This window comes from Phaethon aethereus (assembly GCF_964289735.1).
Source record: "Phaethon aethereus genome assembly, chromosome: 3".
Lineage (NCBI taxonomy): Eukaryota > Metazoa > Chordata > Aves > Phaethontiformes > Phaethontidae > Phaethon > Phaethon aethereus.
This window is the reverse complement of record NC_138576.1, coordinates 60,576,728-60,603,385: the sequence shown is the minus strand read 5'-3', so window position 1 is coordinate 60,603,385 and position 26,658 is coordinate 60,576,728. Positions and strand designations below refer to the sequence as shown.

The 26,658-nt window shown below is 42.1% G+C and overlaps 1 protein-coding gene across 2 annotated transcripts in view; it reads right to left on the bottom strand.

Moving 5' to 3' along the window:
* Nucleotides 1-24,652, bottom strand: part of TPD52L1 (TPD52 like 1) — a gene marked incomplete at its 3' end in the record, with an annotated part of 59,700 nt that extends 35,048 nt beyond the window's left edge. Inside the window, exons 1-2 of one of the 2 annotated variants that reach the window (XM_081998264.1) lie at nucleotides 24,634-24,652; nucleotides 6,205-6,320 (exon numbers count right to left, since the gene is read on the bottom strand). In XM_081998264.1, coding sequence (XP_081854390.1) covers nucleotides 6,205-6,320; nucleotides 24,634-24,637 — 120 coding nt within the window. In that variant the 5' untranslated portion in view covers nucleotides 24,638-24,652. Of the gene's footprint in view, nucleotides 1-6,204; nucleotides 6,321-24,633 lie in introns of those variants that run through there. The other variant, XM_081998265.1, reaches the window with a different exon arrangement.
* Between the last annotated feature and the right edge of the window lie 2,006 nt (nucleotides 24,653-26,658).

Below are 26,658 nucleotides of genomic sequence, written 5' to 3'. Positions count from 1 at the left end.
ATTACTGAAACTTAGTGGGACAAATCCCACAACTGGAGTGTGGCTATCGATGGCTACAGGCTGTTCAGAAGGCACAGGTGAGGAAGGAAGGGAGGAGGCATTGTCCTCTACATCAAGAAATGGCTAGAGTGTGAAGAGCTGTCACTGAGGAACAGCCATGAGCAGATCGAGAGCTTATGGGTAAGAATCAGGGACCAAGGCAAAAAAAGGGAACCTTGTAGTTGGTGCCTATTACAGGCCGCCCAATCAAGTGGAGTCTACTGATGAAGCCTTCTCGCTCCAACTACAGGACGCATCGCACTCGCAGGCTCTTGTCCTGCTGGGGAGCTTCAACCACCCTGACATCAGCTGGAAAAGTAGCACGGTGAGCTGTAGGCAATCCAGGAGACTCCTGAAGTGCATGGACAATAACTTCCTATGCCAGGTGACAGACAGCCCTACCAGAGGGGATGCGATACTGCTGGTCACCAACACATGTGAGCTAATTGACGATGTCAAGATTGGAGGCAGCCTGGGCTGCAGTGACCATGCACTGGTGGAGTTTGCAGTCCTGAGGGATATGGGGCAGGTGAAGAGTAAAGTCAGGATGCTGAATTTTAGGAAAGCAAACTTCCAGCTCTTCAGGGAGTTAGTCAATAGGACCCCTTGGGAAACTGCCCTCAGGGACAAGGGAGCAGAACAGAGCTGGCAGATCTTTAAGGATGCTTTCCATAGAGCACAAGAGCTCTCGATCCCCAGATGTAAGAAATAAGGGAAGGAAGGCAAGAGACCAACATGACTAAGTTGAGACCTGCTGGGCAAACTAAAGGGCAAGAAGAAAATTCACAGGTAGTGGAAGCAGGGACAGGTATCCTAGGAGGGGTACAGGGATGCTGCTGGGTTGTCTAGGGTTGGGGTCAGGAAAGCCAAGGCGTGGCTGGAGCTGAACTTGGCAAGGGATGCAAGGAATAATAAGAAGGGCTTCTACAGGTATGCCAGCCAGAACAGGAAGGTCAAAGAAAGCGTACCCCCCTTGATGAGCAAGGCTGGCAGACTCGCAACAACGCATGAGGAGGAGGCAGAGGTACTCAACGACTTCTTTGCCTCAGTCTTCACTGCCAGTCTCTCTTCCCACACCTCTCGAGGAGATGGACTGCAACAGGAGGACTGGAGGAGCAAAGTCCCTCCCACTGTAAGAGAAGATCAGGTTCAAGACCACCTGAGGAACCTGAACATGCACAAGTCTACGGGACCTGACGAGATGCACCCCAGAGTCCTGAGGGAATTGGCCGACGTAGTTGCCAAGCCACTCTCCATGACAACATTCAAAAAGTCCTGGCAGTCAGGTGAAGTTCCTGGACACAGGAAAAAGGGAAACATTGCACCCATTTTTAAAAAAGGTAGCAAGAAGGACCCTGGGAACTACCGACCTGTCAGCCTCACCTCTGTGCTTGGGAAGATCATGGCAGATCCTCCTAGAAGCTCTGCTAAGGCACATGGAGGACAGGGAAGTCATTCGAGACAGCCAGCACAGCTTTACCAAGGGCAAGTCCTGCCTCACCAACTTAGTGGCCTTCTGTGCTGGAGTGACCACATCAGTGGACACGGGAAGAGCTACTGACACCATCTACCTGGACTTCTGTAAGGCCTTGGGCATGGTCTCCCACAACATCCTTCTTTCTAAATTGGAGAGATATGAGTTTGATGAGTGGACTGGTGGGTGGATGAGGAATTGGTTGGATGGTCGCATCCAGATGGTAGTGGTCAATGGCTCAATGCCCAGATGGAGATGGGTGACAAGTAGTGTCCCTCAGGGGTCCACACTGGGACCAGTACTGTTTAATATCTTCATCAATGACACAGTGGGATCGAGTGCACCCTCAGCAAGTTTGCAGATGACACCAAGCTGAGTGGTGCAGTTGACACACCTGAGGGACGGGATGCCATCCAGAGGGACCTGGGCAAGCTTGAGAAATGGGTCCCTGTGAACCTCATGAGGTTCAACAAGGCCAAATGCAAGGTCCTGCACCTGGGTCAGGGCAACCCCTGATATCAATACAAGGCTGGGGGATAAAGGAATCGAGAGTAGGGCTGCCAAGAAGGACTTGGGGGTACTGGTGGATGAAAAGCTGGACATGAGCCAGCAAGATGCGCTCACAGCCCAGAAGGCCAACCGTATCCTGGGCTGCATCCAAAGAAGCATGGCCAGCAGGTCAAGGGAGGTGATTCTGCCCCTCTGCTCTGCTCTGGTGAGACCCCACCTGGAGTCCTGTGTCCAGCTCTGGAGCCCTCAGCACAGGAAAGACATGGACCTGTTGGAGCAGGTCCAGAGGAGGGCCACCAAAATGATCAGAGGGATGGAACACGTCTCCTCTAAGGACAGGCTGAGAGAGTTGGGGTTATTCAGTCTGGAGAAGAGAAGGCTCCAGGCAGACCTTATTGCAGCCTTCCAGTACTTCAAGGGGGGTTATTAAGAAAGATGGGGACAAATTTTTTAGCCAGGCCTGTAGCAACAGGACAGGGGTTAATGATTTCAAACTAAAAGAGGGCAGATTTCGACTAGCTATAGGGAAGAAATTTTGCACAATGAGTGTGGTGAAACCCTGGCCCAGGTTGCCCAGAGAGGCAGTGGATGCTCCATCCCTGGAAACATTCTAGGGCTGGTTGGACGGGGCTCTGAGCAACCTGATCGAGTTGAAGCTATCCCTCCTCACTGCTGAGGGTTTGGACTAGATGACCTCTAAAGGTCCCTTCTAACCCAAAGATTCTATGATTCTGTGACCTATGATACTTGATAAGAGAAAGAGATTCACTTTGGGAGGAAGAAAATAATTTTTTTCTTCATTTCATTAGTTTAAAAAAAAAAAAAAAACCCGAACAAAACACAAGACTGCATCTTCTCTATACCATTCTTTCATATAATCCATTTTATGTCAGAAGACACAAACTAATTTACAGCAAACGTACAGAAAAACTGTCTCTCAATGAAGCCAACCCATGGGACCCTTAAATTTTGATTAGCTATTGTATTTAGTAAACTAGTGATTGTTACTGAAATCTTATGCCTTTTAAAAATTCCTGAGTATTATAACATGCATACTAAAATGCATAAAATATTTGTAAGGAAATGCGAGCACCTTACTATGGTTACCTTTCAAAGAAAGTAGTTCTAACTGTGAACAGAATAACAGAACACAAAAAATAACAGGCACTTCACCTCTGCACCAAATCACATAGCTCAAATTTTACACGTCCAGGCTGAGTACCTGCTGATTTATAAGTTTTTCCTTGAGTGAACAGCAGCCAGAGACATCAGCAACACTCATAAATAAAATTAGCCGTAAGTTTGCAGAAAAAGGTACTCGCATCTTTCCTCCAACTGGGAATAAACATGCAGTAACACACATAGCTGAACTTAGAACTTGTGCATCAGCTAGAAAGCTTGTAGATCAAACCAGATAGCTGCTTTTGTGAAGGTATGGGAGGGGGAAGACAGCAAGGGTTAAATGACTACTTTGATGAGTGTAATGGGAAGGACAACTGACAGCAGTGAGTGAGATAGCTCAAAAACTCAGCCTGCATCATGACTCAGGAGTCATTGTACTATGCTCCTCATGCTGAGGGAGGAAGAGAAAAAAAAAATCTCTTCTGCTAGCAGTAAAGTTTACTGTTACTGTGGAAAACTTATGTAAAGTTTTCGGGCTACAATTTTCTGCTGTTATTCTGAAGTGTCAGACTGACCTCTTAATTCAAATTACTGTTAGAAGTTCCTGTAAGAGTTACTCATTTTACTTGCATTGTAGAAATTCCAAGGCTCTAATTAGAGTCAGAGCCCTGCTGTATTAGCCAGACTAGAAATACAAGAACAGAGTTAGTCCACGCTCTGAAAAGCTTCCAGTACAAAGAGACTACTAGCAGGGGAATAGGAAGAGAGTATTTGAGAAACTTTTCAGGAGAAGAGTAGTGCTAGTTCCCCTCTAATGTCAGGGAGGGAAGGAGGAAGAGGAAGAAGACAGAATATGTACAGCAGATACAGAACACAAAGATGGAACATATTTTCTTCTGTTTAAATACATGCACAACAGATGCTCACAACAGCTCCCCATTATATTAACTATGAAGTGATTGCAGCATTAAGAAAGATCTAAACCTTTCAGAACAGTAAGAAGAAAGGTGCTCGTTCCCACAGGCTCAAACAGGTATTACCTAACACATAGGGACAGGGAAGAAAACAAAACTACCACCGGTGGAGTAGAGGGGGCTTGAAAGTAAAGATTAATAGCTTTTCAAAAGGAAACATTAGCCAATTCCCACAGGGGTTTATTTCTAAAGGAGTCAAGGTCTTACATGTTTTTTTACAGTCTTTTCTAAGAATCATAAGCCTCATTTAAGTTTAGACTTTGTTCACTCTAAATTCAAGTTTTGCAAACCCTTCTTAGCATTATTATCAGTTTTATTTTGTTTTTAAGCATAAGCTGTATGCCAGTAAACTGCTGTGAGCAATTCAGAAAATAATTTCTAGGTCAGCTAAGATCATAATATTTGAAAGACAATCTCTCTACTTGTGTGTTGGTACATGAAATAAACCATTTCTACCATGAGCCACTAAGAACTCTCTGCTCCCACAAGAATCAGCAAGCAGGAAGTGTGCCCAAAAACTCATGAGAATGATATGCCTCTCCCAAGAGAATTATTCTCAGATGGTTGCAGGAAGTTCTTTTTTCCTTCCTTGTTTCCATCTTAAGTCCCTTTCCCCAGAACGGAAAAGAGAACCACGGAATGGCTGCGGTTGGAAGGGACCTCTGGCGGTCATTATGTCCAGAGGGAACCTCCTGTGTTTCAGTGTGTGCCTATTGCCTCTGGTCCTGATGAAAAGCCAATAATGAACACCCCAACTCCTATCTCATCGCTATGTGATCAGTTGAACATGTAAAGTTTCAGCTTCCTTATTATTATTTACAGCTGTGACAAGATCAGCAAAGTAGTATAAATTAACTATCAACTCAGAAACACAAGGCTTGATAAAACATTCAAGTAAAAAACCCCAATCTTTTAGGTTTTGTTTCACTAGAAAGTCCTAAATCAGCACTGAAGGTAAATGACTTGAGAGTCATTAAGAATGTGACTTCTTAATCACAACAATAATACTACAACTTAATATCAATTTAAATATTTCTGTTGTATGACAGACAGGGATCAATCTCTGCAAAAGAGCTGTCCTCTGGATGCACCCACTCTCTGTGTGATAGCAGCAAATGCTTCACAGAGCACTGTGGAACAATTGTGAAGGAATGCTTTTTCCCTAGCCAGTTTATACTTTAAGGGTATACGCTCACAGTCCCAGATTTTGGGTCTCCTACTATTCAAATGGGTTATTATTTTATTTTTGCTATATGAAGTTTCCAAGCTACTGTCTTAGCAACATATTACTTCAATTAAGATGAAAAAAACTCATCCCCTTCATACAGCTGTGATTGTCTCATATTTAATAACAATAAACCCTCACCTTTTCCCATTCGTTCATTTTCCATTTTGGAGTTTAATTTCTGTTTCTGTGGTATTCAGCAGCAATAATTAAAACTGAATCCACCCTCCCATTGTAGACCAAATCTAGACAATCTCTTTAATCTTTGTAATAAAAAGACAACACGGTTCACAGCTTTTTTCTCCCATCAACTTGTTATTAAGTATTAGTTTTAAACCTCTTCGTGGTGTCACGACATCTCCTGAAATTCTTCAATTAAGCAAAAAATAAATGCAAACCAAAAATATAACCCTCTACAAACACATCAGTGCCAAAGAAAACAAAAATGTGGTGAAGTTACTGTGCTCATCATCATCAGTCTCTTCTGTAACCATCATCATCAGTTTTTCCTCTGAGCACCACACAAAGAATCTTTTCCATCAGGTGTCACAACCACTGTAACACCACCACCATATATCTAGTAAGAACACCTTTCATTTTTTATAAAGGAAAGTTTATAAAGACACGTCTTGACTAAAATAGTAAGGTATATTTAACTTTCTCTCTACAATAATCAAGTAGAAGATATTTTATCTTCAAAAAATATCTAAAGAAATTAATTGCTTCACATTATTGTAGCCTAGAATAAGTTTACTAAAAAGGAAGAGCTTACCTTTATAACGTGTACTTCATCCTACAATTAATATCTTCAGTTTAAGGAAGTAGAAACAGTAACACTCACAGAAATTCAAATTCATTACCTTGGCTAGCTCAATCTTTAACTCTTCTTTTTCTTCTTCAGAAATCATACTGGTGAAATCAACATCAGTGACCACATCTTCATCTGCTTCATGCAAAGACTGGGTTTCCAACAGGCCTTAAAGTAAAGAGTTAAAAAGTCAAGACAACCATTATCAATTATTTCAGCTATGACACTGACCTCCCATAAAATCTAAATTATATAACATTCACCCACTAGGAAAAAAAGAAGAAAAACAAAGCAACTTTTTCCTGCTACAGGTCATTTGAATTTTGCTCCTCTCTGCTTCTGAAAAGCTATTGAAAGTATCAGATAGTAATGTCTGCACAGAAGCAATTTAATATGTGAAAGCACTACTCATTCCCAGAAAGCAATCACCTTGGACCCCACTAGTCCCTGATGAGGCATTTCCTTGCTTCTAACAATACAGAAGAAAAAAAGGAAATACGAAAGCTTTTTCTTCAAGAAAGCTGGTTAGTGTGGATCACTGACGTGAATAGTGAATAGTACACTGAGCAATATAGGAAGTGTATTACTGAGCCAAATGTGCTTTAAAAGTACCTTTGACTGCAGCAATTTGAGAACTTTGCAGATGTACACAGTTTGCAGAAGAAAATGTCATATGTACGGTTTGAATTTTCAAAATGTTAGAGAGAAGCATACCTTGATTGCTTAGTCTAAACCCGTGAAGGGTGAACAGTTATACTGGATCTCCAGTTACTTTCTTCTTCTGCATGTCCAAGATCAGGATCAGTATGTATGATAATCAAGATAAGCACATACGTAAATGTTTGCCTGGTATAATATATACAGAGGAAACAAAATACAACCTATCTCCCAATCATTCAGTAAAGAGAAGAATGATTGCTGGGGTTCCAGCCATTAATAGCTTCTCATTCTTAATTGTCTGCAAACAAAACAATGCAAAACATGAGATAATAGATAACGTTCTCACTCCTCTGGAACTTGTTTCAAAGTTCTCAGTGTGTTTCTGTTTTGGAAGACAAATCTCCTCCAGGCTACACCTGGGACAACACTCTTCCCTGTATTTCAGTTCTTTAGCGGAGTAATCAGCCACCTCAGCTGACTCTTGACATCTGTACACTGCTTAATACAGAAGAGAACAATTTCTTTCCCAGGTCCACAGAGGCGTGTATACTCTGTTCGGTAGAGATCAGACTTAACTTTGTTATGTTTTGGCCGTAGGGAAGAGAGGTTACAAGCAGCAAGTCTGGAGTATTCAACAATTTGAAACTGAGTACTTAATATTCATACAGAAAGCAAAAAACCCCTCAGCTTTCTGTCACTATTTCTACCTGGAGCCCCTCAGTGTACCTGGATTTCCTCCTATTTAACTGAACAGAACTGATTTGATTCATACCATCAACTTCACTGCAGAGCGCAATGTCATGAACTCAGCCTTAATTACAACCTCCTCTGAGTGGGAAGACAAAGAGCAGCAACGCAGGTGCTGAACCCTTGCCTGGCATCATACACAAGAATAGAGCAACACCCTTGAGAACAAAACCTTTTAAAAAACATGAAAGCATATAGGAATAGTTGGTACCTTAGCTATTACCCAAAAAGCAGCTTGCCAAGAAAACCTAGATTGCTGAAGTCATAACAAAAGAAAAGCACATTTATTCAGCAGGAATACTCCCTAAACACCTTTATTAACATCCCTCCATCCCTAAACACAATTGTTGTTTGGCATTCGTTTGAGGATTAACAGCGTTGCTATGGGAATTAGGCTAAACTCAGTCCCCACGGTCTTGAAAGCACTCTCTTCTTTCATGGATAGAGGAGCAGCAGTACAGAGCAGCTCTTGGAAACGCTGGGTAGAATCTCAGGGGCAACAAGGTTAATGCTGAAAACACTTAAGAAAAGTCTTAGGGTAGATGCGAGATGAGGCTATCTTGAAGTAGCTGATATTTGAGCTAAAAAGAAGGCAGATCTGCACTTAAGGGACAGCATTAGTTTGGGATTAGCTAGGTAAAGAGGCCAGAATGGTTGGGCAATGGTTAGATAGATAGGGAAGCCAACATGAGCCAAAATCACCGAAGATGATTCAGTAACACTTAACTAAACCCAATGGGCAAGTTCAAACTTCAAGACTGAACTGAAATTACAATCCATTCCAAAACAGCGCATGCATGTCATTCTTCTGCATGATCCTCTGCAACTTCATCCAATGCCAGTCCAAATTCTCATGTCTTGCTTCTTGTCCAAATCCTCTAAAATCTACTCTGATCCTTCAGGCTCCACTTTCTCACTCAAGCCACTACCAGAGTCATCCCCAATGGTCACTGTCCCTCCACAAAGGCTTCACTTCAGTCACGTCACAGCTCCGTCTGAACATCTTTTCACCATACTGTGGGTCGCAGTCTTCTTTCAGTCAGTCTCAGTTCTGAGTTTCCTCACATGGGCACTATCACAAGCAACCTACTCTCTCACTCTTCTCTTGCTGTTCTCAGCCTCTGTCTTTCTTTCATGATCCTTGTTTTTTCCAGCCACACCTAGTAGCTCTCAGTCCTGGACTTCACCTTCTGCTGCCATTCTATTTCATTGAAGACAGCTTCTCTGGTATCCTCCCACCACTTACAACTGACCACTTCAGTCCTGGGCCAGCTCTATCAGCACAGGTAGTATGCTTCATTTCTAGTGCTAGGTCATTTAAAATTCTGAGTCTCTTTTCCCCACGTGAGCAACAGAAACTCATTTCTCGAATCTGACCTGAAAAGATCTCTTCACCAGTGTGTGGGGCTACCCTCACAGATCATTTCTCTAATTCACCTGTCTTAGTCTTCAGCTTAGGAAAGGGAGGAATAAAAAACTGAACACATTAAGAAGAAAACAGGCTTCCTGAGGCATAAGAGATCTCAACTCTTTCCACCTATTGAGAATGTACACATCGAATTCTGTCTCTGTGACTTATATCCTAGAGAATTTAGTATCCACAATTTCAAGGAACTGCACAGCAAGGTATGCAGGCAAGGTTCCCGAGACTTTGTTTTTCTTGGTCTTTTTTTTGTGTGTGTGTGTGCCTGTCCCTATTTCCGCTCTAATAACCACTAAGTCCTGTATTAGATTTCAAACAGAGTTAGAAGTCTCTTAAAACAAGTTTAATGAAAACAGACAGTTGGTAGAGAAGATTTAAAGTGATTTCACAGACAGAGAGAATGCTAGATGAGCTCATCTTTATACGAGCTATGTATTGGGTTTGCATGGCAAGGTTTTGGTAGTGGGGGGGCTACAGGGGTGGCTTTTGCAGGAAGCTGATAGAAGCTTCCCCTATGTCCAAAAGAACCAATGCCAGCTGGCTCCAAGATGGACCCACTGCTGGCCAAGGCCGAGCCCATCAGCAATGGTGGTAGTGTCTCTGGGAGAAGAGAGTTAAGACGAGGGAGGGAAAGACTGCACAACTGCAGCCAGAGAGAGGAGTGAGAACATGTGGGAGGAACAGCTCGGCAGACACCCAGGTCAGTGAAGCAGAAGGGGCAGGAGGGGCTCCAGGCACCGGAGCAGAGATTCCCCTGCAGCCCCTGGGGAAGACCACGGTGAGGCCGGCTGTGCCCCTGCAGCCCATGGAGATCCACGCTGGAGCAGATCTCCACCTGCAGCCCATGGAGGACCCCACGCCAGAGCAGGGGGATGCCCAAAGGAGGCTGTGACCCTGTGGGAAGCCCACGCTGGAGCAGGGTCCTAGCAGGACCTGTGGACCCGTGGAGAGAGGAGCTCAGGCTGGAGCAGGTTTGCTGGCAGGACTTGTGACCCCATGGGGGACCCAGACTGGAGCAGTCTGTTCCTGAAGGACGGCACCTCAGGGAAGGGAACCAAGCTGGAGCAGTTCGTGAAGAACTGCAGCCCATGGGAAGGACTCACGTTGGAAAAGTTCATGGAGGACTGTCTCCCACAGGAGGGACCCCACGCTGGAGCAGGTGAAGAGTGTGAGGAGTCCTCTCCCTGAGGAGGAAGGGGCAGCAGAAACAACATGAGATGAACTGACCACAACCCCCATTCCCCGTCCCCCTGTGCTGCTCAGGGGGAGGTGGTAGAGAACTCAGGAGTGAAGTTGAGCCCGGGAAGAAGGGAGGTTTGGAGGGAAGGTGTTCTAAGATTTAGTTTTTATTTCTCATACTCTGATTTGATTGGTAATGAGTTAAACTGATTTCCCCAAATCGAGTCTGTTTTGCCCGTGATGGTAATTGGTGAGTGATCTCTCCCCGTCCTTATCTCAACCCAGGAGCTGTTCATTATACTTTCTCCTCCCTGTCCATCTGAGGAGGGGGTGACAGAGGAGATTTGGTGGGCACCTGGCGTCCAGCCAGGGTCGATCTACCACAAGGTATCAGAGAAACCAAACAGGGAAAAATGGTCGTTCATAAAATGTTTTACAACAACAGAAAAAATGCCAAGTTTGTACTTCTGAGCACCACAGCATCCATTCCACCAAAGCACATCCTCTGTGAGGTTCCTACAGCACCTTAGCCAGGAGTTCAGCACAGCTTTAGGAGGAACTATAGTATTAACTTGAATCAAGGAAGCCAGACAACCACAAGACACAAAACCATAGGAAATTAGGCTATCGACATTTTCCTACACATAGGACAACTTGTTAGTTTTGCAGTCCCCAAGAAGAACGGGAACTTGCAGCAAAATTCACACCAATATATATAAGAATTGGTAATTGTTTTGGTAGTAAAACAGCTGCTATTGCTAATATTGCTGACCCCAAAATATTCTCCCACCTCTACTCTGTGTAGGAAGCACAGCCTCCTCTCAACCTTCCCTGTAGGGTCCTTTCAACTAGGCAGTCCGGGAAATACACCCTTCAGACACTAGTTATCGATGCACCAAGTACAGAAGCATAACAGACGAGCTCAGTGGGATTGCTGGTATATCTTGAATTAACCACATGAGTAATTCTTTAAGAATCAAGGAACAAGGTAGGATCCTATTTAGCATGTTTAATCTAGATACACATTTTGGTAAACACACTTAATCTAACGATTCATGAAAATACACACAAGGATGAGTTGATTCAGCTAAATGGTTAGGGCTGAGTCCTGGAATCTTAAGTATTTTTCTACACTGTACAGAAGAGTGCCAGATTTAGGCATCTAAAAGCTAGAATTTTACGATAAGACTGTGTTTTCATACTTCACCATGTACATTCAATTCCAACAATTATGTACTTCAACAAGGAAAAAAGAAATCTGCACTTTAGCAATGATCTATGTGCATGTACAGACATTCAGTTTATACATAGAGTTCCTGCAGCTCAGCAGGTAACACAGCTCTTCCTGTTAGTTTCACACTTCTTCCTCTGGGTGTAGAAGGAACTTAACTGGTTTCCAATTCCCCTGGAATTAAATACATGTCCACAGTATATATCTATATAGATAATTATGTATCTACACATAGTCATAATGTATCTATGGTTATACAAATAATCTGTAACTTCTCACAGGAACTAAAATACAGAATGGCATTTTCATCAGATGTCCAAGGCAAATCTTTCCTGCAGTACTGGAATATGACAGTTTTTACAGTGCACTTCAATTTCCTTTTGCTGATCTCTAGGCAAAACCCATCTTTTCCTTTAGATTTAGGCTATCTTAAATAATAGTATTCAAATGATCATTAGCTGCTTATTAAAATAAGCTTGTTGGGAAGTTGCGAATCTCGTCAGGTAACATTTCAAGGCTCTGTTTTCCCCATAGCTTACTGAAAGTACGGGGAAGCTGTAAAATTAAGTCATTCTTTCTCACAACTTACAGGATTAGGGAAAATATTTATTACTTACTGACTCTCAGTAAGGCTCCTTCTGACAAAATATAAAGAGCATAAAATTTCAAAGTGAAACATTTCCCAATGGCTAAATCAGTTTTCCATATGAAGTGACAAATATATGCCTGGTCAGAATCATTACTGCCAAATTATCAACTGCTTTTATGTGCAGGGAACTAAAGCAGTTTTACCTGCATGCTCACAGAAGTAGAGACACTAAAAGAACCTACTCTGGTAGGGTTCCTACCCCAATTACTAAATTTAACTGACTTCACTGCACTGAGACTCATGGTGATTCCGGAACTGCAAGACCTCTGATACTCCCCAGATTAATACATAATGACGCTTTAATCCTGTTAAATGCAAGTCAAGTTCTGTGCAGTCAATGACATTGCTAAAGCAGCAACAACAAGCAGAGGGGTTACAATTAGGACATTATTATATTTGAAATGGAGCACAATGTACACAGGGCAGCACCCACCAGCTCAGACTACAGGTGAATCCGTTCAAACTTGTTCTCTGCTACTTAGCTATGCCAAGTTACACATCTTATCAGCTCAGGCACACTGGTAACAACACAACACAACCCTGGAGCCTTGAGCTAGGATCTCTGCTTTGGATCACTGGTGTACCAGTTGCTCAGAGCTGGTGGGTATCTGCGCTGTGCTACGCTGCAGAGACAGCTGAACATTTCTTGTAGTTACTGCTTTCTCTCACTAGATACGGTCATCTCACACACTCACAACTGGAGTCTCCAGACAGAGGGGAGTACTGTGAGTCCTCGGCGATGATGGAGCCATCCTTTAAGGGCAGGTTTCCAAGGAGCAGCCTAGCACCCTCCAGTGCACTTTAAGGGATGTCATATAAGCCCACCTACAAGTACTGCTCTCGTACAGTCTCACAATCCTTGGCAGTCATTTTCCTCTCCTTCCCAGCTACATAACCTGACAACACACAGGTAGTTGGTCTGGGAGAGACAGCATTTTTGCCTAACAATGCAGAGCTATTAGTTATGAGCCATGGAAGGTTTGGTCACTTTGGGAAGGGAGTTTTACAAGTAGCTGAGATGTTTTCAAGATTAACATAAAATCTGTGGTACTAGAAGAAAGAAGAAAAAAAAAAAAAGTCAGTCTGAGGTTCCCAGTGTTCCTCCTTTTCCTGACTAGTATATATACACTTCTTCATGGAGAAGTCACAGTCAAGGTGCATTCCCTGCTCCCCTTCCCCATTCTTCCCAGAAATAGCGAAGATCATGCCTTGTTTCTAGCTGTGGTCAAAACTGGAAAAACTGGAATTGTGATGGTTATTAAAATTGTTCAGATGCAGAGCTGCTATGATTTCAGAATTATATCCAGGTGTGGCATCGGTAGTTAACTTTCCATCTGTTTAGAACAGCAATTTAGTTGTTGGGTGGGTGTACTACAGGTGTTGCAAGCTTCCCAGAATGAATCAGGAGCTTCATCGAATAGATTACCAGCCATCACAAGAACCCATTGCATTAGTGATGTCCTGTATCTCTTACGTCTTTTACAGCACAGTATTTTAGCCATTGATCTCCATGTCTTTGTCTGAAGTACAGGTTTCCCAACTTTCCTTCAGGCAGGCCACTAACAGATAGGACATGAAGACAGAGCCCACACACCACTACTTACTAGCATCTGTTTTCTTCTCCTCCTCCATCTTATCCAGATTAAGTCAATACTGGTTCTCCTGAATTTAATTTCAGCTGCTGTGCCTGATGCCCAGCAATTCTCTTCCACTGAAAAGTTGCACAAGAGGCACCAACAGGGCACAAGTTAATACAGAAAACTATTTATTAACTATCTTAGAAACTATTCCATGAACTTCCCATGCTTCATTCTCCATGGTGAGCTGAGTCCTCCTCACCGCCCATTCCCTTCTCTCCACTTCTTCCAGTTGCAAACAAGCTTAATCCAGAAGCTCAATCAAGACTTAACTCTGGGATGTGCCATCACAGGACTCTGCCCAGAGACAGATGTAAGACCCAAGCCTACCTCCCTCATTACCTCTTCCAGAGAGCCCCTTTTCTTGTGGCCCAAGATATGAAGGTCCCTGTGGTCTCATACAACCTCATATACCTACATCAAATTACATTAAGAATGTACTCATGCATAACTCATTTATCCTCCGCAAGCAGGCAGACTAGTGATTGGACATATATTACTTCAAAAGAAAAAAAAAAAGCCCCCATAAAGCATGGGAAAACATATAGTAGTAGGTAAAAATCACTGCAAAGAGTTGTTTGGCTTTTACTTTAAAGAAAATTTTAGTACTTAGTGCCACATATAATTAGATAAAATATGCAGGAAATATGAAAAGTATGGGATTATCAGTAAGTACAAACTGCAAGTCATATAAAAGGATCCAACTCAAAACTGAGTCAACAACCCTATGTATTAGGATATTTATACAGAAAAAGTAGGGGCTGGATAGCTGAGGGAACACTTTTCATGTGATCTTCTGAAAGATTCATATGACAAGATAACACAACAACTGTACAGGGAGTTACAGTATGCTGAAACACTTCACAGGCATTTTTGAGTTTTCTCCCAAAGTTCATGGTAGTTGCAACTGAGACTAGTAACCCAAGTTCTACAGTCTGCTGTTAAATCTCATTTAATGCAGGAAACTGTTTCAGCATTGGTCTGTACCTATGCATATGTTTGCTACTAGAATTGTAGGGATGGCAATTAAATAAGCCACTTAGAAACAACAGAATTTGTAACTATTCCACAAAATTTAAATTAACCAAAGAACACAATGAAAATCCCAGGCAGATTTTTAGACTCATTCAGGTATCTGAAGATTAACTGGATGAAGGTGTTTTAATTAGTGCTCTTTACTGTATTTTCTCCATATTAAACTCAGGCTCATCTTCTAGAGTATTACGTATCAGGCTAATTTTTGTATGATGACCTTGTTAAAACAACAACAACAAACCCCCCTCACACTATTAGCAGTGATGTCAGTTGAATTAACCATAATGACAGCAAAATTAAAGGCAAGAACACCAAATTTTAGCTCGTATACATCCTCTTGACATTCATTTCAAGGAAATACATAGATGATCCTTTATTCTAACAAAACAGTTAGGAATTTAAGGCCTCTTACTGCTCTAATTTCTTGTTTCTCAACCAGTCAAAAATAGCATACCTACCTTGTTATCTAATATTTGTATCAAATAGCAAGAAAACATCTTCTCATTGTATAACCCTTCTAGTAAACAAAATGACGTTACAGCTGCTTTTGCCATGTTGTTATATTGCAGCTAACAGCATAACAGAAGAACTGTTTCTTATTTAAAATTGGAAAACACTTGTTTACAAATTTAAATTGCAATTAAGTCTCCAAAGGGATGAAATGGTAAGTAGAACAAAGGAACTGTCCAGACATTGTATTAGGGTCTTTGATCTTCTTTATAACGTAGTCTTAATGCCAGATACAGAGATTAAGCGGGGGGGAAAGGGGACTAGAAGCATATACAGTAAATAACTAAATTGATCAGAAAAACTATTAAAAAATTGCAAGGATTTCCAGTAACTTTTTTTCCGCTCTGAAGTTGCTATGGCAGGATCCACCCAGAAAATAAACTACTTGAAGGAAGATCTTCCCTTCTCTGTTGGTTCTAACTGTGGACAAGTCTGAACTGCTTGAACCTAGAAATTACCATACAGCCTGCCTTTCCCCTAGAGGACTTAGAATTCAGAATATAAGGAAGCTTCATTTTGAAGCTATGATTGGAAAATATAACAAGAGGCTGGATCCATCTTGGTTCAGAGAGGGAAGAACTCAAGACATGCAGGTCATGTAGATCAAAAGGGTAAACATTAAACAAAATTGTAGATTCGACTTCCTGTGACCGTGGGGACTCAATCGTCCTCTTTCTGTGAGTATGCTCCTTGCAAGACAGATATGGATGGGCAAGTGTCTTCATTTCCTCTCTCCACTGGGCTTTGGGTTGGGGGTGGGGGGAGTATCAAGAAAAGGGAGGAAGTACAGCTTTTGGGTGTTCAAGAGCTCTAGAACATAGTCTACCATTTCAGAATATGTGTCCCCAGTCGGCCTGGAGCAGCTCACTACAGATTTTACTAAGGCTTTCCATTCCATCTCTTTAACCCCTGCAAAACAGGCACTAATAAATCTATCTATAGCTATGAGACAGATTGGCAGGTTTCCAAAGGAACACTTTCATTAGAAGCTCCTGGATAAACAGCCATAGTGTGCTAATTCTTTTCTCTGTTTTAGTAAAATTAAAAACAAAAAAAAAATCACACACTGAGGAACTCTCTCTGTTATTTTTCCCCCAGAAGCCATTGACACAACTGCCAATCTATGCCAGTGAAGAGAAACAATCTACACACAAATAACTGGCAGAAAATGGACCCCACGGCTTGACCACTGCACCAAGAAGCCTTACACATGGGTGAGGAGTTTGATAATCATCCCGAAGACAGAAGTACAACGGATGAAAGTGAGAATAGCAATCATGGTTAAAAAAAAAATATATATCACTTACTAAAAGTAGGTACCAAGCTTCAACCTGAGAACTGATCTTCCAAACAAAATAATTACCTGAAGTGTCCAGAAATGCTCAGTAGGCATGATCTTATGAATTGTATCCAATAGCTAGGTCTCTTTGTATAAAATAATAATCCTGCCTGCCTGGGGAAGACAAGGGCAACATTGCTTTCTAAGCTGTAGCGATGGAAATACATTTCACAACAACTGCTTTGTAAGAGTTTAAAGACAGCAGATGCTTCCTTCCATTATGTCAATACTGAAAGTAATGACAGTATTGTACCACTTACTGTGCTTTCTATTGATCATTCTGCACAACTTTCAAGGGTAAGAGAAAGATGCCACAAGTAGAAGGGTTATCATCTCTTTTTCTTTCTTCAGGCAGAACAGAAAAAAAAAAGATTAAGTCACGATGGAATAATAGGGAATGAGAAAGTGCATGACACTGAGTCACAAAAGAGACTTGTTCTCTACAAATAAGGTACTCTAGAAAGTGTAACAGACTGCATAAAACAAATGAAGGAATAAAGCATGTATAATCAAGAGAAAAATCAATGTAGGGGAAGATAAGAGCTATGACATGGAAATGCTGGCAGTCAGAGATGGAAGCTGTCAGTCAAATTTCTTAAATCCACCCTTTCACACTAAAAATACACAAAGGTACATTTTTCTAATCTCAGAATAGACAGGCACCTTGGGTCTCATCATCAGCTTGTAGAAGTGACTGCGATCCCATCAGTTGTATAATTAAGCTCACACATCTGCTTCACTGAATCAAAATCACATAAATTTAATGGCAGGATTTAATAATCTTTCTCTCCTAATAAAGGATTGGTTTATTGTACTTCCTAAGGCCAGGTGCAAAAGAATATCACTAGATAGCAACCTAACCGCAATATAGTTAAATTCACAAGCCTCCTCAATTAACTTCCAACAAAGTATCTGTGCTGCAAGAAGTGATAAAATGATATTTTTAATTAAAAATAAATTCTTCAAGTAGCTATAATTTGTATCCTTTAGATCACAAAACACATAAGTAACAAGATTTTTATATGTCTAATTTAAAAATGAGCAAAATCTTGCTGCAGCCAGCAGGTTGCTTTGCTTTCTCCACACCCCCATCCAACTATCTCAACACGTAACGTAAACGTGTCACTTTTGGGCCTGTAAACTTACTTAAGGAAAATATACAGGAAACAATTATAACTGGGCACATAACAAATTTTTTATTCTCTTCAGGCTCAAATTCATTATTCCCACTGCTTTAATACAGACTCTCTTGTCATTGTTACATAAACTAAAATACACATTTAGGAATGCTGAGAGAGAAGGGACAAATTATCCTCCCCTACATCTGCTCAATCTCTCACATTGGGAGAATAAAGATTACAGTTTTTACAGACCAGGACTGTCTTTTTGCATACAGCTTGGCACAAAAGGTCCATGACCTGTAACTAAGCTTTGTAAGGCAGCATCATAAGTATAAATTAACAACAGTAAATCACTCACTAAGTTGGGATAAAGGCACAGTTCCTGTCCACAGCGTTTTTCTTATATGTTTTTGTTATACTGTGTAAGAGCTCCTGGCCACCAAGCAGAGGCAGTGCATCAACATACCCATCCGAGCAGGCATGTCTTGTGTCCTTCCCTGCCCCCCGCAATTTTTAAGCGCCACCAGCTTCAGCTTGCAATACCCCTTAAGCCCTTCGTAATTAAGACCGGCTACTTTGCACCAGTGCCCTTCTGTCTTCCTAAGGTGGGGTTATCTGACAGTGCAGATCTCCTCCAGGCTTCACCAAACAAACTTGATCTACTCTTGGATGCATCTACCTGCACCACAATTGCATCCCCATTTAGAAACAATAAAAATAAAGCTTTTCTTATATGAGTATTATTTGAAAACTATCCATTTTACCAGAGACAATGGCCATGCATTCCCTTACGCAGGCCCTTTGTTTAAGATAAAACACATTTTTATTTGCTAAAACACATATTCCAAATATATTGAAAAGCATCTCTAATTTGTGCCACCCCATTTCTTCCACATGCACTGCCTTGCAGCTAGGCAGCCATTGCTCTGACAAACCTGGAATTTGGAGTTAGTGTGACACTAATTCTCTGGACCCAGGCCACACAAAATGCTACTCGATCAGAACAGCACCATCTAGCCGGGCCTGTTCAACTCAAAGTTTCATTTGTTTTTCCTCCAGGTTTTTTTGCCAGCACCCTGAACTGTGAAATGAGGTATTTATTATTTTGCTCTTAATGTTAAGCTCCACGTTAAGGCCTTCGGAGTTTTTGGCATCATCAATTTTGTGGCTTTGCCCACTCAAGTGTTTTGTAGCATGCCATTACAAAGACATGTGTTTGCTTAGTGAGGCTGTGGGTGGAGACATCTGGGGTTTAGGGCCCTGGATATCTGTGAAGTTCCCATAGAAACAGGTTTCTTGGCCATTCCTTCTGTTGGGTTGGGTTTGAAGTCAGGAGACATGCCTCTGCAGTTGTCCTGAGTTACACAAATGACCATGTCGCAGGAGGGGAGGCTATATATCAGACCAGGAGATAGAGTCTGCCACTTCCAGCCAGGCTGTACAGTCTCAGTCCTTGAGGTCCCTAATTTACCCTCACATACCAGCCAAAATGGCAGCCGTCGCAGACAGACTGTGGTTTTTTCCTCCGTGAAGATCAACAGGATCGATAAGCCCTGAACCAAAGAGGGTCACCTTCTCTGACAGCTGCTCTGGACACAGGTAATGGCAGGCCAATTGGTAAGAGAAGGAAGGGGTTTAGCTAAGCACATGGCATGAGTTGCTACACCCTTGAGGTTGCATTAGATCACACTGAGTGCCAAGAACGTCACTCAAACCTCTATCCTAATCCATACAGATCACTCAGTCTGTTATCATGCCTGTTGTAACTTCAGTACTTTCAGAAGGTCTAGAAAGAGAGCACAAGACAGTCCTTGTCTTCTCTTCGCATTTCTACTACCTTACGCAAGAGATTTCTGAGAATGTTGTTGCAGAATGGACATAACACAACGTACCTTTCCAAAATAAACCAGTATTCCAACGCTTGCATCTCTGCTAATAACTTTTGTTCACATCTTCACCCCCATTCAACTTAATTGTTACAACTTCATTCTCTCTTACCCTTCCCCTGTCCTTGACTCCCATGTGTGGCATATAACTATGACCAGAACACTGCTTACTCCCCTTTCAGGACATGTTCATGCTCCATATTTCTGTGCAGACCTGGACATAAGTGAGCAGCCTTCTAATTCTGGATCTAGGTCTAAATCTAGTTCCTATCTTTGAATCTCTCTCAAATGAGTACAAACTAGTATCATTACATACTCTTCTTCAGTCCTTGTGCTTAACGCAGACTTCATCTACATTCCTTATTATCTATGCTTCTCTAATTTTGAAAACCACAAGGGAAGATATTTTTTCCTCTACCTGTAGTATTTGACTTCCAGTTTCCTGACAGTATCTGTTATTTAACTCTGCAAAGACCTTATTTAAATCATAGAATCACAGAACAGTTTGGGTTGGAAGGGACCTTTAAAGGCCATGTTGTCCAACACCCTGCAACAAGCAGGGACAGCTTCAACTAGATCAGGTTGCTCAGAGCCCCGTCCAACCTGACCTGGAATGTTTCCAGGGATGCAGCATCTACTACCTCTGTGGGCAACCTGGGTCAGTGTTCCACTACCCTCAGTGTGAAAAATTTCTTCCTTAAATCTAGTCCAAATGTGCCCCTTTTTAGTTTAAAACCATCACCCCTTGTCCTATCACTACAGGCCCTGCTAAAAAGTCTGTCCCCGTCTTTCTTATAAGTCCCCTTTAAGTATTGGAAGGCTGCAAGGTCTCCCCAGAGCCTTCTCCCCTCCAGGCTGAACAACGCCAACTCTGTCAGCCTTTCTTCAGAGGAGAGGTGTTCCACCCCTCCAATCATTTTTGTGGCCCTCCTCTGGACCTGCTCCAACAGGTCCAGGCCTTTCATGTGCCGAGGGCTCCAGAGCTGGACACAGTGCTGCAGGTGGACTACTTCACCTTCAAAACCGCATTCTGATTCAATGAATTCAATGTTTATATGAATGACATTATTCAACAGCCTTTTTTTTAATCAGTCAGGCTATCCAAGTAATCATTCCTTTTTCACCATCATCTTTTCTTTGCTATCAAAGCTTCTGCACCATCTGACCCACAACACGACTGAAGGATTTACTCTTGCAAGACTATTTGGCTTCATTGGGTCTTCAGTATTCTCATATGCATGTAACAGTGTACATTACTGGTTAGATAGTTCAATTACATGGCAAACATCATTCTCCCCGATTATGACTTTGATTCCTTCCTCCCACAATAAGTTAATAGCTGCCATCTGCCTATTAAAATACTTTGAGCAGAAGATAATCTTCTGTTCCTGGCATAAACGCCCCTCTAACTCTGTAATGTACATATATTTTACTTGTCTCTAGGGAAAATCTGGTTGTGTTTAAATACAACTATCTCTGACCACTTTTTAATTAAAATTTAGCATGCAGCAACCCATCAGAGAAAGAACATAAAGCATTTGAGGCCTTCAGAAGATATTCTAACTGAACACATTTGCTTCAAGTCAGTCTCTAAAAATATGGCACCTCCTAGAGTGACCCATCTGAGACCTACTCAGTGGAGTTAAGAACATTCAAAGTGTGAAACATAGAAAGAGGAATTAGATAAGCACCTAAAATGACAACATCAGTATGACAAAGTATTACTAAATCTACCTAAAGCACAATGAAAACAATTATTCCAAGGAAACTATGCAACAGTGTTTTAAAACTTTAAGATGGTTATGAGCAACCTTTTTGTAACCACAATCCTGCACCACCTTACTTCCACCCAGGTGGCAACGCAATTTCCAGGTGAGGAAACTGGTGAAAAGAGAACACCTGAACAAACAGGTAAACACAGAAGAACCTAACTCTTCACGGAAGATGCAAACATGGAAAGCATCAGCTTCCTTCAGCCACCATTTATAAATATTTACAGAATATAAATCATACAGCCTTTTAAATCCATACCATACACAGTTTTTAATCATGCTTTCCATATTTTATTTGCAATTTATAAATTAACAACTTTAATTATTGGGGAATTATTAAATACAACTTTAAGTGTGGCACAGGTGCTAAAGAGAAGCGGGACAACTTATATATTTGCACAGCTAAAGAGGAAGGACGTTTCACAAGTTAAAGCAAAATTCAGACAGAAATCAGACTGTACAAATGGAAAGAAAAAACAGAGAGAATGGTTCTCAAAAGAGGAAGAAATAGTTTGGGCAAGACCTGGTCCTAACATCTTCACTGACCAGCAAACAAAAGTAGCCCTTGCAGCAACAAAGCACATGAAAACTGCACTGCCTGCTACAAAAACATTTTGTGCAAACCATTTTCCCATTTTTACTGGGAAAACCAACACCATATCTATAGACACTTTATGCTTGCATGAATATCAAAAATGTTTGCAGAGTGCAATTTTCTGCCTCTCCCCACCAAAAGCACCACTAGAGCCCTAGTTCCTGTGTTATACTAAATGCTAATCTTGAGTTTGCATTTTGAGGAATCTGTTGTTGTTAAAGGTACTTTAAATTCTATTATGTTACAAAAACATTAAAAGTTTAATTTTGCCTTTAGAACAGCAAGGCTGAAAAGTGACTGCTTTCCATTACACATTTTAAGTAATTTCATTACTTTAAAACTCTTTGCTGACTAGGTTCTTGGTGGACAGCAAGGATAACTGCATGCTAAGGTAAATTACTGGTGATAGCAGGACAACTTTACATAAACCAACCCCAGAAAAACAATAAAAAAAACTCAGAAGCAAGCATTTTTCCTGTCAGCCCTCCTTGCTTCAGAAGGAACTGGCTGGCTAAGGCATAGTGTCACCCTTTTCTGGAAGTGACACAGGCATTACACCTCCTTCTGATCTTTATACCCACTGCCTGCTTCTCCGAGCTCCCTGGATTCTTCTGCAGTGACTAGAAATGCAAAAATGTAAAAACTGCCCAAGAACTGGATACCTGACTACATAGCTCCTAAGCATCTGAAAGCCCGTTAATTGGATAACAGATTAAATGAGAGAAGCTATTACGTCTGGCCACAGGATACACACATGTAACCATGATTTCTCCTTATTTCTGTAAATCTGTCTTTATAAATTTTACCACTGTATTATTCTTATTTGGTTGCTGTAAAAGCACTGGCTTTCAACTATGAAAATGAGATGTCTTTCAGCAACCAGCCTTATATAAGAAAACCTCATGGCAGATAGTGTGGAGAGAATACCGAAACTCCTAGTATTTTATGCAACTAGTTGCAGTGAGAACTTTCTTGTCTTCTTGGGGATCCAATAGTGGATCCTTCACCATACCATTAATATGAACGCAATACCTTCTTATTTGAATAAGTGAAATCTTTCTTTCGAATTCAGGAAATCTTGCACACAAAAGATTAACAAGAACAGCCTTTTAGAAGCTGTCCTGGTTTGGGCTGGGATAAAGTTAATTTTCTTCCTGATAGCTGGTATAGTGCTGTGCTTTGGATTTGGGATGAAAACAATGTTGATAACGTGCTGATGTTTTCAGTTCTTGCTGAGCAGTCAAGGGCAGTCCAGCTTCTCGTGCTGGCCTGCAGCGAGCAGGCTGGAGGTGCACGGGGAGCTGGGAGGGGACACAGTCAGGACAGCTGGCCCAGGCTGGCCAAAGGGGTATTCCATACCATACAACGTTGTGCTCAGTATATAAAGCTGGGGCAGCTGGCCAGGGAGGGACCGCAGCTTGGGAACTAACTGGGCATCGCTTAGTGGGTGGTGAGCAACTGTGCATGACTTGTTTTGTATATTCTTTTATTATTATCTTTTTTTTTTCTCCTGTCCTATTAAACGGTCTTTATGTCAACCTATGAATTCTACCTTTTTTCCGATTCTCTCCCCCATCCCGCTGGGAGGTGGAAAGTGTAAGCGAATGGCTGTGTGTTTGTTCTAGCTACCTGCTGGGTTAAACCACAACAGAAGCTCTTTTTACTATCCAGACAGTTTAAGTTCTACAAGCACAGGAAAGGTAAAATGTGCCAAGCAGGAGAGGGAAAATGGAACACTCAGTGTAAGACCTTTATCATCATGGTAAGATGGTCCCTGAGGCAGTATCCCTTCACACATAGCACGTTCTTGCAGTTGTTTTACACTTTCAGATAAAACATTTGCAGAAAGATCCTCACTGCTGACATTCCACTGCTTTTTACAAAGTGAAAGACACAGGGAATGTGAGACAGCACAAGAGAAATAAAAGGAGATTTAGTGCTAAAGTGCAATACAAACACCTGCTAAATGACTGTGTCTTTATACAGTTATCCATCTGCAACACTTAACAATGCCACGGATGCAGGAGTGTAATGATGACAGCTTAGCTAGCTGTTATATTATTATTTTGATCCATGGATCTCAAAGATGGCTAAGCAACATTACCTCTGTCCTAGAGAATCAAACAAATCAACTAACATGCCCAAGGTTTTTGAGAACATCAGCGTGACATCTGATATTAGCATCCAGATTTGTCAGTCCCCTCTCACCATTTCTTGTACATGACAGGCTTAGAGAATGCAGCAGCCAAAATGCTCAGTTTAGAGAGCAGGAATATGACTACAGCAGACTACATTTCTAAAATTTGGCATTGCAGCTGTGCATTTCTATGAGATACAAATAAAGCCAGATAAAACTAGCCTGCCCAGATCTCATATTTGTACATTACCCCAAGAGGTATTTTCTGATTAGTCAGAAATATCTAATTTTACCCTTAAAACACTTTCTGAAACAAAGGCTGACTACAGTCTTTCTAAACCCAAATTCCAGGATTATGCTAAAACAAGCTACTAAACAATATCTAAATTTCTAAATATGGCCACAGAGAACATACTTCAACCCCTCTGCAATCTTTTCCCAAGCTTGTGCCACATCCTTGACCTTCAAGCAGCACATGGCCTAAGCAAAGCACCTCAAAAGTTCCACACATTTCTGTACTGCACAAGTCATTGAGGCACATCAGAACAGCACCAGCAGACTCATCTTTCCACTAGTGCACTTGAGAATATTGATAGAGAGTGGCCGCAGACTACGCTTGTGCTGCCTCACAGTAGGACTCATACCAGCAGTCCTGTGAAAATAAGAAGATACAGGAGAAAAAACAGAGCAAGAATTTAAATACATGTTATGGCTTTTAATGTGTTTGTTTAAGCATGTTCTGCGTTTTATATCTTCATGGTTGCAAAACTGGCAAAGTTACAATGCCTCATGAAACTGGCCCTAGATTTTAGGGGAGGTATCTTTTTTATACCTCTTTTCCAAATCCTACTGTATTCTATTCTCAGTTCTCATGTGTAGCATGAAACCACTCAAATTTTCACAGCCTCAGCAAACTGAATTCCATCCTGTGACAAGTGTCATAAAGCTGACAGCAGTACAGATTCAAAAGGGTAAAACAAGCACTGCATTTGACTGCAGACATTTATTTGCTTAAAATCTGATATACCCAATAACTTGTTCCACGCATATATTTTCCCTCCTTTTAATATTAAAAGGATGAAAGAGCAGTTATCTCAAGCTCTGCGTACTCTTGTTAAATATTTAAGAATCCTGTTATAATGTTACAAATTCCAACCCTACCATTTCCACTTGACCTCATCTTCATGTGATCTTATTAACACGGCAGCTGAGGCTTCCATCATGCAGTCAAATATGCAGGTTATCACTGGCTGGTCCAATTACCCCAATATTCTCCTGACCCTCTGCGAAGTCCTCTCTCCTGCTTTCCATAGCGAGGCAATGGTGAGCTCCAGAGGGCAGTAAGGAGAAAGCACAAACCCCTGGATTAACTATCTTGCCTCAGAGGCACTTCCCTTGCCAAGACACGTGGGGAATGTAAATGCACTTCTCACAACGGAAGGAAGCTGCAGGTGCTGCTGGGCAAGAAAACCAGGGTTCCCCTTGCCTCATCCTTCCCATTTTCTCACGTGTATCAACACTGCCCAACCTGTGTGCTGATGGACTTACCCAACCAGAAGGATTTTCTTCTCATAGAATAACCACACTGAATCAGCCCCAAGCCACTAGTTTTCCTCTGCCCTTGGGGCAAAGGTGAACACAGAATAAAACAGTCAGTGCTCCTTACTAAAGCCACCAGGCTCAAACATGAGGCTAGAGAAGATGTTGTCCTCTCAAGTCAGACTGTGCTTTGGTGTGATGGCTACAGCACTGCTACTGCAGTGAAGTAACATCTCCATGTGTTCCTTATGCCCTCCTTCCACCGTGAGACTGACTCTATCCAGTTCCCTATCTGTGTTAGTAAGCACATGAGTAGCTAGTGAGGTGAAGGAGGGAGAGAGAATGCTGACCAAGCCGCCAATAATGCCCTGCTTTGGCGTGTCTTGTACGCCGTATCACAGGTAACGCAAGACCTCCTCACCACTGCCTCCCACCATGGGAGACCTCAGACCACCCGACTGTGAGACAACAGGTGCCACTGTGGCAGGGAGAGGGCCACTGGGCTAATGCCACGACTTCTGATGATTTCCTTCTCGTCATAAGCTCCAGCCAAATGGCGCGTGCCCAGGTGCCGCCTCTCTGCTCTGTAACCTCGCGGGCCAGGTGCGACCGGCCCGAGGATCAGAGGTGGAGCCCGTCCGCCGCACACAGCGGAGGAAAGCTGTGCAGTGTGGCAGGCCGGTGAGACGCGGGTCTCAAGGGGTCTAACACCGTGAACACAGTTCTCACCACGACACTTTATGGGCAAGCTATTATGGCTACAATGCACAACTAGCAGAGGATGCAGAACATCTGTCAGGAACAGCTGTGAGAAGAATTGCCAGGACAGGGAGATGACTCAAAAACCCCTTCAGAAGGCTAGAAGCGCAAGAAGCTGGTTGAGCTACCTGGGTAGGTAAAGGGGCAAAGAGCAGAAAGCTGCACACCAAAGCTTTATCAGGGCAAGAATCAAGACAGGCTAGGACAGAGAAAGAACGAGGTATGATTATAGGTGGATACATAAGAAAAAAAGGTTGTTGCAAAAGGAAGAAGATGTATTAAGAGCA